The sequence below is a fragment of the Amblyomma mixtum genome, chromosome 9 (assembly GCF_055824585.1).
Source record: "Amblyomma mixtum isolate Tamu chromosome 9, ASM5582458v1, whole genome shotgun sequence".
NCBI classification, from domain to species: Eukaryota; Metazoa; Arthropoda; class Arachnida; order Ixodida; family Ixodidae; genus Amblyomma; species Amblyomma mixtum.
The window spans coordinates 494370-506683 of record NC_143020.1 but is presented as its reverse complement, the minus strand read 5'-3'; the positions used below and the strand labels follow the sequence as shown (position 1 = coordinate 506683).

General features: G+C 43.3%; 1 protein-coding gene and 1 non-coding gene across 2 annotated transcripts; both read left to right on the top strand.

Moving 5' to 3' along the window:
* Positions 1-494: 494 nt before the first annotated feature.
* Positions 495-1157, top strand: LOC149328019 (uncharacterized). The gene has a single exon (XM_089562043.1). The coding sequence runs from the start codon at positions 554-556 to the stop codon at positions 1112-1114; it is 561 nt and encodes a 186-aa protein (XP_089418169.1). The 5' UTR covers positions 495-553; the 3' UTR covers positions 1115-1157.
* A 10443-nt stretch (positions 1158-11600) lies between these two features.
* LOC149328018 (U5 spliceosomal RNA) lies at positions 11601-11726 on the top strand. The gene has a single exon (XR_016285877.1). It is a non-coding gene; the product is annotated as a U5 spliceosomal RNA (small nuclear RNA).
* The last annotated feature ends 588 nt before the right edge of the window (positions 11727-12314 follow it).

The following is a 12314-nucleotide window of genomic DNA, read 5'->3' as shown; positions in this document are numbered from 1 at the left end:
GGACTTGCACAGGCGTCCAAGGCCTCATCAGGTTTTTAACCTTTAGGTTTTGCTTCCTCTTGTACCCTGCATTAGGAGCAAATAAAGAAAACAAAAGTGGCAGTGTGCTAAACTTAGCTAATTGTCATTTGTTGGGTATTAGGCCCACTTGGGTGGGCTTAGCACAGCGTCTATCATGATGGCAGTAATGCAAGTGCTTAGAATGGATTTCAAATGCTACCCTATTTTCTTGGCAAGGATGACATTTTTTGCAGCTGAAATGTTTTCAGCTGCTTGCAGAATTCATTCTAGGGATGTCTTTCTTCAGACCTGAACTCTTCTTAAGGCCGACCTATTCAATAAAACTTTTCATAAACATCCACAGCTGTTGACAATTATGTCCTGCACATTGATCTTCATTTCCCTAGCTCCAGGTGAGCTTTGCAATGTTGGTTCCTGCTTTTGATTGAAAGTATTCTTCCTTTACCACATAGGTTCAGTCGTCACACAGAGCGACCATGGTCCACCTCCTTTGCAAGATTCAACTGGTCAAAGGCGCCCTGTGAGCCACTGCATGGAATCTACTCCTTCTGGCAGTTGTAACCACCAGGGTAAACTTGCAGAAAAGAAGGTGCATGAATGCACCCACTGCAGCAAGGGATTCAAAAAAAGATCGCAGCTGGTGGTGCATCTCCGAGTCCATACTGGGGACCGCCCATACCATTGTGAAGACTGTGGAAAGAGCTTTGCACAAAAGGTCCACCTGGAGTCACACCAGCGCACTCACACTGGCGAGCGTCCTTATCATTGTGACTATTGTGATAGCAGCTTTTCACAACAGACCAACTTAGTGAAACACCAGCGAACTCACACAGGTGAGCGTCCTTACAGTTGTGACCACTGTGGTAGCAGCTTTACATCGAAGAACAGCCTGGTGGTACACATCCGTACCCACACGGGTGAAAAGCCGTATCAGTGCCAGTTGTGCCCCATGGCCTTCGTACAACATTCAATTCTTGTGAGGCATGTGAGATCCCATAAGGGCGAAAAGCCCTTCCAATGTGATTTGTGCCATAAGACATTCACTCGGGGAAAAAATTTAAAACTCCACAAAAAGACGATTCACAAAGAATAGCAGCGGTTTCTAATGCCCTTAGTCGATATGTTTTCCTATCTACCTTTTTATGTGCGATCTTATGAGATTCTAGCAGAATGCTCTATGATGGGTGGTGGTAGCTAACCTTCGTCTTTCTTTACATTTGTATGTTTTGTTCACGTTTAAAGTTTTTTCAGGAAAATACATTTGTTGTTCCCTTAGGCTAGACACACACTCGCGATAAGTATTTCCTGAACACAGAGTAATCCTGCTTTGCTTGTAAACTCGCATGAATGGAAATGAAATCTCGGTCATACGTGGATGGCATCACTTCTCGTTGGAGAGAGATTTTAAAAACATTGTTCCCAATATTACAAAGAGATGTAGCATACCAGAGACGTAATAGCATAGACGTATGCCAGTTTACCGCAAATTGACTACGCACGCGTTGTGGCATGGTTACAATCAGGCAGGGCACTCCGCATTCGGAGCCGGCGTTCAGTAAACCAGTCTACATCTACGCTACTTCGTCTCCACTGCGCTAAATTTCTATTGCTAATGCCATTTATCTGCCTGCTTCAGTGAAAAGATTCAAGGGGGCAAAACATGCACAACCATTCATTTTATTCGTGCAGTCTGAGTGGGCGTGTTTTTGTGATCGTCATTATAAATTCCCTCATTAATATCATTGAACCGATTTCTGTTTGTGTGACAACACAGGAAAACCTGCTCTTGTGTTCATCTTAGTGTTTTTATTCTGGCAGTGCTAGTGGCTGGAATGAGTGGCGAACGGCAAGTGTCCGACCTCGTATTGATGTGTCTTGTGTTAGTGTGCACGTTTTAGAACAGTTCTCTGTACTTCGGTATCAAAGCCAACAAAGAGTTTACGAGCATCTACATCACCATTTCTCAGACCACTATCTCTTCTGGATATAAATGGCATAATATTTGTGGAGCATTATATTCACACCATTTTTATCTGTTGTGGTTGTCACAATATCAGGTGTTTGTCGCCATTTCGTTTTGTGCTAGCTTCTTTGTTGTGTTGGTGTTACTTGAAGAAGCCTTGTTTTTTTACATAAGGTGTTTTTGATAACAAGCTGCAGGGGTCATGGCTGCTGAAACAAAAATACTTTGATTAGTGCCTAAGACAAACATTGTAATCTTGTAGTGTATTGTAACGCACGTAATTTGGGTCATTTTTGTGAGGTTGCTTAGTGCACATAAGTATTTTATTCCAGTTTCCATTACACATTGTTGAATACGCTCTGGCGGTTTGTAAAGTGTTCATGATAACTAGTTGCAAGGGTAGTGGCTGCTGAAAGAAAAAGTGCTTTGATTGGTGCCTATGAAAAACATTGTTATTTTGTAGTGTATTGTAAAGTTAGTAATTTGGGTTTGTTGTGTGAAATTGCAGATGATTATTCTATTACATTTGCGATTACAAAATGTTGAATACCTTCTGGCTGTTTGTAAAACTTACTTGACATGTTGTGCACTAAATTCAGAAGCAGTGCAGTTCTTTCGTTAACCTTTTTCTTCGAGTAGCTGATGTTTCCTTTTTTTAGCATTTTGCTTCGAGCTTCCACAGACATCATTGTGCCTTGCATCCAGGAAAGAATTTTTATTGCCACTTGCTTCAGCACTTGGTTCTGGTTCCCACAGCAAGTCTATTCTGTCTAATAGCATTGCATTTCCTGTGGCACGACAATGGGCGGTAGTTTGGTCGCTTACTTTGGAGAAAACTTTCAACCTCTCTTTTTCTCAGCCACTGTGCGTTTTCATGCCGTTACATGCATCCATTCAGATAAGAAACATTGAGCAACCTTCTGGGGAATTCAAATTAAATAGCCCCCGCTTTTCTTCGTTGCACGGCAGTAAGTCCTTTCCATATCTTGCAATCGCATTCTTTGAAGATCAGGCACAGTTAACGCATATACGCCTCGCGTCCTATATGTAGAACACCGCTTTTTGTTTGTTCTGAAACTCAAAATTTATTCTGTAAACGCTTGTGCCTGCTAACGTAGATTCAAGAGGGTCTAAACTTTTTCTATATAGGGATCGCATTGCGTTGGTTATGTATTGTGCGTTTTATGCATTCAGAAAGATTGCGCACTCTTGTCTGGAGTCCAGTTTTGAAATTCGGCCTCACTGACTACATTGTAATGCTGCAAGGAAGACACATAACATTTCTGCATTGTCATAAAAGGAAACCACCCCGCGTTATGAGAAATGAGATTTTTGCGTTGGATGGTCACAACTGTCATACCGTGATTGGTGTCTGCGAGAAACATTGTCATGTAGTGTACTGTAAAGCTCGTAATTTGATTAATTGCGTGAAATTTCTCAGCGCACATGAGTATTTTATTACAGTAGCCTTTGCAAAATGTTACATGCATTCTGGCTGTTTGTAAGACTCACTTCTTTGACATGTCGTGCATTAAAATTGAATTGCTGTGCGGTTCTTCAAAAAGCTGCTGTTTCTCTCTTTTACCGTAATTTTACTTCGAGCATGCACAGACAGCATTATGCCTTTCATCCAGCGAAGAATTTCTATCATCACTCTCTTCAGCTTTCAGTGCTGTTCTCTGATGGCATAGCATTGCCAGTGGCACGACAATGTCAGGTAGTTTTCTTGGTTGCTTTGTAGAAAAGTTTCAACCTCTCATTTTCTCAACCACCATGCATTTACGTGCTATTCATAGATCCATTCTAATAAAGAATGTTGAAGAACTTTCTTGGTGAATTCAAATTAAATACCCCACTTTGTTGTGTTGCACATATTGAGCAGACCTCCCCATGCCTTGCACTAATTATGTGAAACTCAATCGCAGTTACACTGCATGTGCTGCCTGCTCCTTTGCAGCTACTTCTTTGTGAACACCCCACGAGGCATATACATAGGTGCCAGTCTGATTTATTTCATTCAAAGAATATAAAATGTATGCTCATGCTACCATCTTTTATTGGCCTGGGGAGTATAGTGTTCTGCCTGACATTTATGTCCAAAGCTATTTCGATGGAGGCTAAATTCTAGAGGCCTGTGTACTGTGCGATGTGAGTGCACGTTAAAGAACCCCTGCTGGTCGAAATTTCCGGAGCCCTTCGCTAAGGCGTCCCTCATAGCCTGAGTCGCTTTGGGACGTTAACCATTCAATTAGGTTCAAGTAAACGACATATACAAGATGTTCCACCTAAAACTTTGCACAATTTTTAAATATAGACTTTTTTAGTTGGAACGCTTTTTTCAGCGTTGCACTGTCAGGAGGGAAACACGACGATGAGTGGGCAGTGCCGCGGGACGGAGCACTCGCGCTAGGCCAGCTGCCAAGGCTGACAAGGGACGATTTTGTTCGGGGTGGGTATCCATCGGATAAAAGCTGGCGCAATAATAGCACTAATAGGACTAATAAACCGTCGTACGTACAAGTTAAGCCGGATAAAATTCAAAGCCTGCAAGGATAGCGATCCGCCGAATGCGATATCGAAACAAAGAGCAAACAGCGTCCAGTTTCGGTTTTTCTCTTGCCTTAATTGACGGCCAGTTTCCAATCAACTATACCTTGTGCGCGAGTGAAACCTTGCAGCCTCATATAAGATATAGTTATCTTAGGTTGCCTACTTGATGCTCATAATGTTTATTCGTATTTTAAATGCGCCCACGCCAACCATGCAGGCAAGTTGTGTGACGGCGAAAGCTGCGTCGCGGGCGGCATCAAAACTCGCACGCTTTTCCTGTGTTGCCGGTTGTGCCCGTTCCTTATCTGTTGCTTTACATATTCGTGTTTGTGTGTTGTCAGTCTGTGAGAAGGAGCTTTGAAGCAGGAAATCTATGCGCATACAGAGCAAGGATAACTTCATTGCAGCCCTGTGAACGTCACTTTTGTAGCGTGTGCTAATGAAAGTGAAGACATAGTCCGTCTTTGTGCGCGCGTGCCGAAGTGTCAGCGTGCAGTCACGAAAGATTCAGGATTGCTTGTTAACGCCTTAACTAACATGAAAGCCGGAGAAGGGTATAACCACAATACCGGACAAATTTGCTGCAGTTATTCCTTTAAACCTGCTATTTCAACACTTGCATCTGCGGGCAAGTAAATGCAACATGCGGTAGGGTTGTAACTGACGTTAACCTATCTAAATTCATTACGTGTGTATTCTGCCATGACCCTGTCACTCACTCGTTTGAAAGTGAGATTTGCTTGCTTAATTTCTCGTAGCGGGCTTTAGCACAGACAGCACGTTCGTGGCGATCGATGTATGCGTTCTTCTGTGTCCGTAATCGCGTGGAAAATGCTATCGTTCTTTCGGTGTTATGTATGAAAAGTGTTCACGGTACACTGTGGTGACTAGTGCAAGCTGGTGAACCATATCCCAATGGCGGTACCTGTAGCCAGCAGCCTACGCCGAAAACTGCTTCAAACCGCCGCTAGTTACTGCGACTCAGCGGGCTTTTTTTTTGTATATACAGGTGGTCCCCCTTTGCATGCTGGCATGGCATGCAAGTATTAAATCCTTTTTCAGGTCCTAATAGCCGCCACCCAGGAATGAAAAGTGCATGTCACCCTCAGTGTTGTCGGTAACGCGTTACAAGTAACGGCGTTACCGGTAACGCGTTATTTTTTCGGTAACTTAGTAATGTACTCGTTACCATTTGGGAACTGTAACGAGTAACATACTTACGTTAACATTTTTCGGTAACGTGAGGTGTCACGTTACTAGTTACTTTTTATTTCAGTTGTCCTCCTCCGCCTATTTAAAAAAAAAACGAAAATGATGTTGCAAATAAACAAATTCTACCGGTTTTCTCGATGATTCTTGTTGCGGCTCGCATGCATGCCAAAAAACATCTGCCCTTGACGAAGCACTCAACTAAAAAAAAAAAGCACGAACACGCAGTCACGCACTTGTCTTCACCCCCAAACCACTCACACACACAACTGTCTAAAGGGTGGACGCATGCCAAGCCACCAATGGACCATTTGCAGAAATCTGTACGTCAGCTTCTGCGTAAGCTTGTTTTCCAACCAAAAGGTCTCGTTCCCAGGCGACACTCTCGCATTCTTGGTGGAAGCAGTTCCCTCTTCTGAGCAAAGCCAGGAATGTCGCCAGTTTACTTCAAAATGCCCCCAAGAGAGCCGTCGAAGGAGTACAATGGTACAGCACAGAAAAGGAGACTGCAGTCAACAGGGCTGTTTCCAACTGTGGCTACGTTTCTAGTTGAGTTCCTAAGCGAGCGAAGCTTACCTCGAACACCCTGACGTAAACACTTGAATTTTTCCAATAATTATTCAGGTTCAAGTAAAAAAATTGTTTATGTGCGCAAATATATCTTTTCCGCAACTATGACATTTAAACATTTCTTTATTGCTACAGAATTTCCGCGTAATTTCGTAAGAAAACGCACGCCAGAATTGGTGTAAATTTGTGATGTTCAGCTATGGTTTTTTTCTGAAGTTGGAATGAAATGAAGTATGAGCTTTACAAAATTGTTATCTTGAGTTCTTACAGCGAAGACGCAGTGATTAAAACTAATGGCCATTGAGTAACGGCAAAGTAACGAGCGTTACGTTTTTTTCGGTAACGGCAACGGTAACGCGTTACCTTTTTTGTAGGTAAAGTAGGGCGGTAATGCGTTTTTTTTAGTGTAACGAGTAACGTATTTAGTTACTTTTTTTGGTAATGCCTATAACACTGGTTCTATGCTTGCCTCGCAGTCTGAAAGTCCTGAATTCAATATCCCGCATATTCGCACTCAGGCTATGAGGAACGCCGTAGTGAAGGGCTCCGGAAATTTCGGCCACCTGGGGACCTTAAATGTGCACTGACATCGCACTGTACACGGCCCTCTAGAATTTTAGATCCATCGAAATTCTAGTGCCACGGCCGATTTCGAATCCGCGTCTTTCGTGTCAGCAGCCGAGCGCCATAACCACTAAGCCACCATGACGGACAGGCAGAAATTTTATTTTTCTTTCCCTCTTCACATGGATTTTCGGAAGTCATTGTTTTTGGACGTCTGGATTTGTTGCTGATGAGTCATATAATTCTCTCGCAATGAAAACCGGCCTCACAGATACCTTAGTAGGATAAACCCAAGCAGCACAAATTGATTGGTCCAACAGTGGCAAAAGAGTGGCGGAAATTGGCATGAATATTGGTCCTACACTGGCATTTGAGCAATCCGAGACTTTTTCCAACAATGGCCCTTCATTCATGCCAAGATTGTGCCTATACTCAGCCAATCTAGCTACCAGCATTGACCCAACATTCAGCCAGTCTATCCACAAATGGCCAACGTTCGTGCCAAGACTATGCCCATGTTCAGCCAATCTATTAATTATGGCCCGACATTCGTGCCAAAACTATGCCCATATTCAGCCAATCTCACGCCAATAGTATGCCCACATTCAATCGATCTGTCAATAATGGCCCGAAATTCGTGCCAATACTATGCCCATATTCAGGCAATCTCACGCCAATAGTATGCCCACATTCCGCCAGTATCAATAATAGCCCCAGGTTCGCTCCGACTTGTGCCCACTTTTCCACCCTTGATCTAACTTTTATAGGTGGCATATCAATTGCAAGGCCAGTGGGAAATTGTATGCGATCGGGGGTCCCACCTAGTTTTGTACCACACCTCTTGCTGGCCAGCAACAATGTAGACATATACCGCTTGTTTTCCACCAGCCGGAGCTTTTATGTGTAACATTTTACATATAAGCAGTCAGCAGACACAAAAAAGAAAGAACGGATTCAAAGAACGAAATTTATTGCATCTACGGTGCCAGTACATCGTGAAATGCACTTTGCCGGAGCCGCTGAATCGATGAGTCATATCGGCACTAATCGTTGCACTCCTCTTGTAAGAGAACTTTTGCAGTGCCTTGAAACAAATTCCTCGCCAAGCTCTTGCACGATGACCTGGCTGTACATCGCAGCTGCAAAGAGGTGCATGATGTGATCATGAGTGTAAGTACAACCATCGCAGAAAAAAGACAAGAAATAAAATAACACATTGATCTTAGTGGCGCGCAGTGTGCGAGAAGGTACTCGCAACATATGTTGAAAGTATAATTTCTAAATGACTCTTAATATAAATCCCCACACTAATAGCAAAATGTTGAATTGAATTTAACAATTTTTTCCCACCGTATTGCTAATTTCTAATCCCAATTCGCCGTGTCACACCCTCAAATACATATTAAAAGTCACAAATAGAGATAAATATAGTGTTTAATACAAATCAATCTATTTTTATATTTCCTATCAAAATTATATGTCTATTGCGAGCTGGTTGTTTGGCTTTTTGTTCCAGCAAAGTATGGCACAGGTGGTAGCAGCTCCTCCCCATTGAACAGCTGTGAGCAATTTTTTTTCGCTATGAAATATAATATTCCATGCAAAGACGGATTGCACAGTTTTGCGAAATGCGCTGAACGCAGGAGACCGAATACACTTTTTTAAAGTAAGCAGATTATCGATGCCGCTTGGCATGCATGTAACGGGGCAGACGGAAATCTTACTTCAAAACCACACGAAATCACTCTTCCGATAGTCCATGGGTGATTAATTTCGAGACAACATGGATAAAATTCGCTGGGACCAGGAATTCCGCTTTTTCTCGTACGCCTGCAACTGGCTAAGACAAAGGCACCCGGCACGGGAATATTACACGCGGCCAGAAAACTGCTGCAGTGGAAGAATAAGCACTTCTGGTACTCATCTTGCACAAACGATAGACGACCAATGTCGTAATGAACCCAACATGAGTCGGGCCACACAACACTCCGCCACGGTGATTGAAGAGATAGTCAACGTTCGGTAAATCCATTTTATCAAAGCTGAAAAATAAAGTTCTCACCATTCTGTGCATGCCTTTGCGCTAGACATTTCGCTGTGAAAGTTGGCATTCAGAAGTTGGCGCCAGTGCTTTGTCGCTTTCTCTTTTCCTGCCGGAGAAAAAAAAGGCGGCGCTGATTGCGGCAATTACGCCAAGAACCATATTCATTTCCGAATACATTTCAATATAAAAGTATGGTGGTACTCACAAATAGAATCTTGCAGGCCAGGCTACTGAATTCCGTCATAATTGTCAAATTGTATCGGGTGCGGATTCTCGACAACGAACGGCGCCAGCTTGAGCGTGCATGCTTCGTCGGCACGCTGGTTGTGTGGCTTTTCGCCGCCTTGCTAGCTACAGGCGATACTCGTTGGGCGAGTGTTCGGGAAAGGAGGAGACGACGATGGGACAGGTTTCTTATATTTTTCAAAGAATTTGCTGCAGCAAGAGAAACGGCTTTGCTGCAGCAAGAGAAACGGCAGCTGGAAAAGGGGTAGAAGAAAATCTAGGGAGGGTGGATGAGCGGCGTTGCACTTAGTTGGGCGCGAGGGGAAAACAGGTTAGAGAAGGTCAGTGTACCTAAAATCACAAAGAAAAAAATAACTCCTAGCATGGTGAGGGCCAGCGCTCTTCCAACAAAGAGGCTCGGCCCGGCAAAAGGCGGCTGTATGGGACTTCAAAAAGGGGGTGGAGAGGGGGTGGGGCGTGAAATGAGTGAAAGAATTCCGGAATGTCCGGAGGATGCGCCATAGGCAGTTGAGCACGTGAAAAGCGGGAAGGAAACGACAATGCGGAGATGTTGGAAGTGGAAACGTGGAGCTTGGGCATGAATTTCGTCAAAACGGCTCCAAACATTAGCGTAATCTCTGCGGTCGTGTGCCTCTTTGGTTGAAGCTGATATAAATGTGTTACTATGAAAATACCGGAAATATAAAACAATAAATAAAATTAGCGGGAACAATGCGTGTTCTTTGAGTGTTTCATATATGATACTTGTGGCGGACAAAGTAGGATGACATACGTCCAAGCAACACCATTCATCAATATAATCCAATGATTCGCTTCTAGAGCGACGAATACCCTACATTTTATAAACACCAGTGTAGGCAGGTCGGTCTAAGCCATAGTCATGCGGCCCACCCGTGCGTGTCTGCGCTAGCTCGAAATGACGCGGCGCGCTACTCAGCAATGCACCTGTTATGGCTCATTGGTATTAAGGATACGCGCAAAGAAAAGGGAAAAAGAAACTAGTGGAAATGCGACCGGGAAAAAGATCCGATCTTTAACTTGATAAACGTGATAATTTAAAGAAAAAACGTATGCTAGAGCCGTCGTTATAGAATACCCAAAAAGCACAGCAGAATAACAAAACAATTTGCGACATTAAAAAAACCTAGCCACCTTAGCTTCGCGGCTTCAGGAAGCAGAGCCATTTGTTCGCTTATTTTTTTTTAAATTTAACATACATCTACATTTTCTTTCCCGTCTGCTGCTTCTTCACGCAGTAAATGCGCAGCAAGTTGTTCACGTCAATTGTTTATTTGCGATAAAACCAAAATCCCGTTTTACTCAGATCGTTTCTTCTCTCCAAATGCGCCACGAAATAATTTGTGACCTAGTGGAAAAGGCGATTTATTTGTTTTTTCTAGGGTGAGCATCCTGTGGGTGAGGCATTGTGTTCCGGATTGTGTCATACGATTCAGCGTTTCCTGCAGCATAAACTTATTAGTTAAATTGAGGTTATATCTTGAGACACGAGTTTGAACCGGCAACGTATAATCGGGGGCTGTGGTATGCGAGGTATGCGAGAGATATGCGAGGCAGTACGTTAATTAGTGCGTTATTATACCATTCCTCGAATTGAAATTTCATTTTCTTGATTGTGGCATCTCTTTCTCTCTTTCTTTTTTCTTTTGATACCATAATTACAAAAGACGCCGCTTTTGAAAATTCGTATACCTTCGTGAATGAATCTGACCTCTGCTCACTTTCGCGCGATCAATTACATCGCGCTTTTTATTGTAATTTCGCGTCAGAGTTCGACGCTAGCGCTGTTGTTGGTCATAAAAAATAAATAAATAAACAAGTCCGAATATTGAAAAAAAAAACGGATTGAGAGAAATAACCACAGATAATCACAGGGACATCCTTTGGTGTGTCGTGGAGCGGCACTGCCAATACAGGGAAAACAGCGGACAAGTAGGGCCATCATTGCGGGTGTAATGAGGCGGCACTGCCAATATGGGGACGACAGCGGACATTTAGGGCCATCGTTGGAGGTGTAACTAAGTGGCATTGTCAATATGGGGAAAACATCGGACAAGTAGGGCCATCGTTGGAGGTGTAACTAAGCGGCATTGCCAATATGGGGAAAACATCGGACAAGTAGGGCCAATGTTGGAAATGGCACATTGTGGCAGTGCCAATATGGGGACAATGAAGGCAACATTGGCCCTGTATAGGGCCACACATAGCCAACAGACTCCCAATATTGGGCCAGCGGTTTGTGCTGCCTGGGAACGCTCGGGAGAGTATATGAGCCAGAGCTTGGTCAGGTTTCTTGAAGAGAATATTCTCAACCACCTACTCTAGCTTAACTACAGCCTTTCTATACCATATATGGCAAGTGTTCAAAATAAAAAAAAAATGATCCCCAGCGCTTCGGTCAGTGCTTAACAAAGACGAGAAAGGCCTCTCCTCAATTCCGCGAACTGATCTTTCGCCTTTTGCTAAAGATCACCGTGGGGAGGGGCATTCCAATGAGCCTATAGGCCAATTTTTGTGGGGCCTTGCCCGTTTCGGTGAGGTCTAATTTTTTTTTTCGCAGAAGCGTCGTGCTTCCTCGTCACCATCTAAATCTAGTTCTCATGAGATGAAAGCTAGAAAAGTACCACCAAAACTTCTTACCAATGTTGATATCCTCAAAGAGGCGGTGTCTGCCTCTTCAATTCGTCAGTAATCATGGCAGGTATCAAAGTGTTACAATGGAATTGCCGCTCCATACTCTCTTCTCTTCCAGATCTAGAACTACTTATTCAGAAACATAACCCTGTTATCGTGCTTTTACAAGAAACGTGGTTATCACCTTATAAATCATTTTCAATGTAAAACTTTCCAATTTTCAGATTAGATCGAAATGCTGGTAGGGGAGGTGGATTGGTAATCATGCTTTCTAAACACATATGACATCAGGCATCTATTTCTAAGAAAATTCTTCTCCCTGACCGTGAACTTTTAGCGCTCAAAATTTCATTTCCGCAGTGTGCTGATATTACAATTGCGAATACCTATTTTCCTATAGGTGTCCACAGGACAGACTGCTTAGACAGGTTGGTGGCTGGCGCAAGCAGTGTAGTTATTGCGGGAGATTTTTATTCCCACCACAGTGAATGGGGA

Excerpts from the sequence above, each read along its gene's own strand:
- LOC149328019 (XM_089562043.1), top strand. The coding sequence starts at position 554 with ATGGAATCTACTCCTTCTGGCAGTTGTAACCACCAGGGTAAACTTGCA.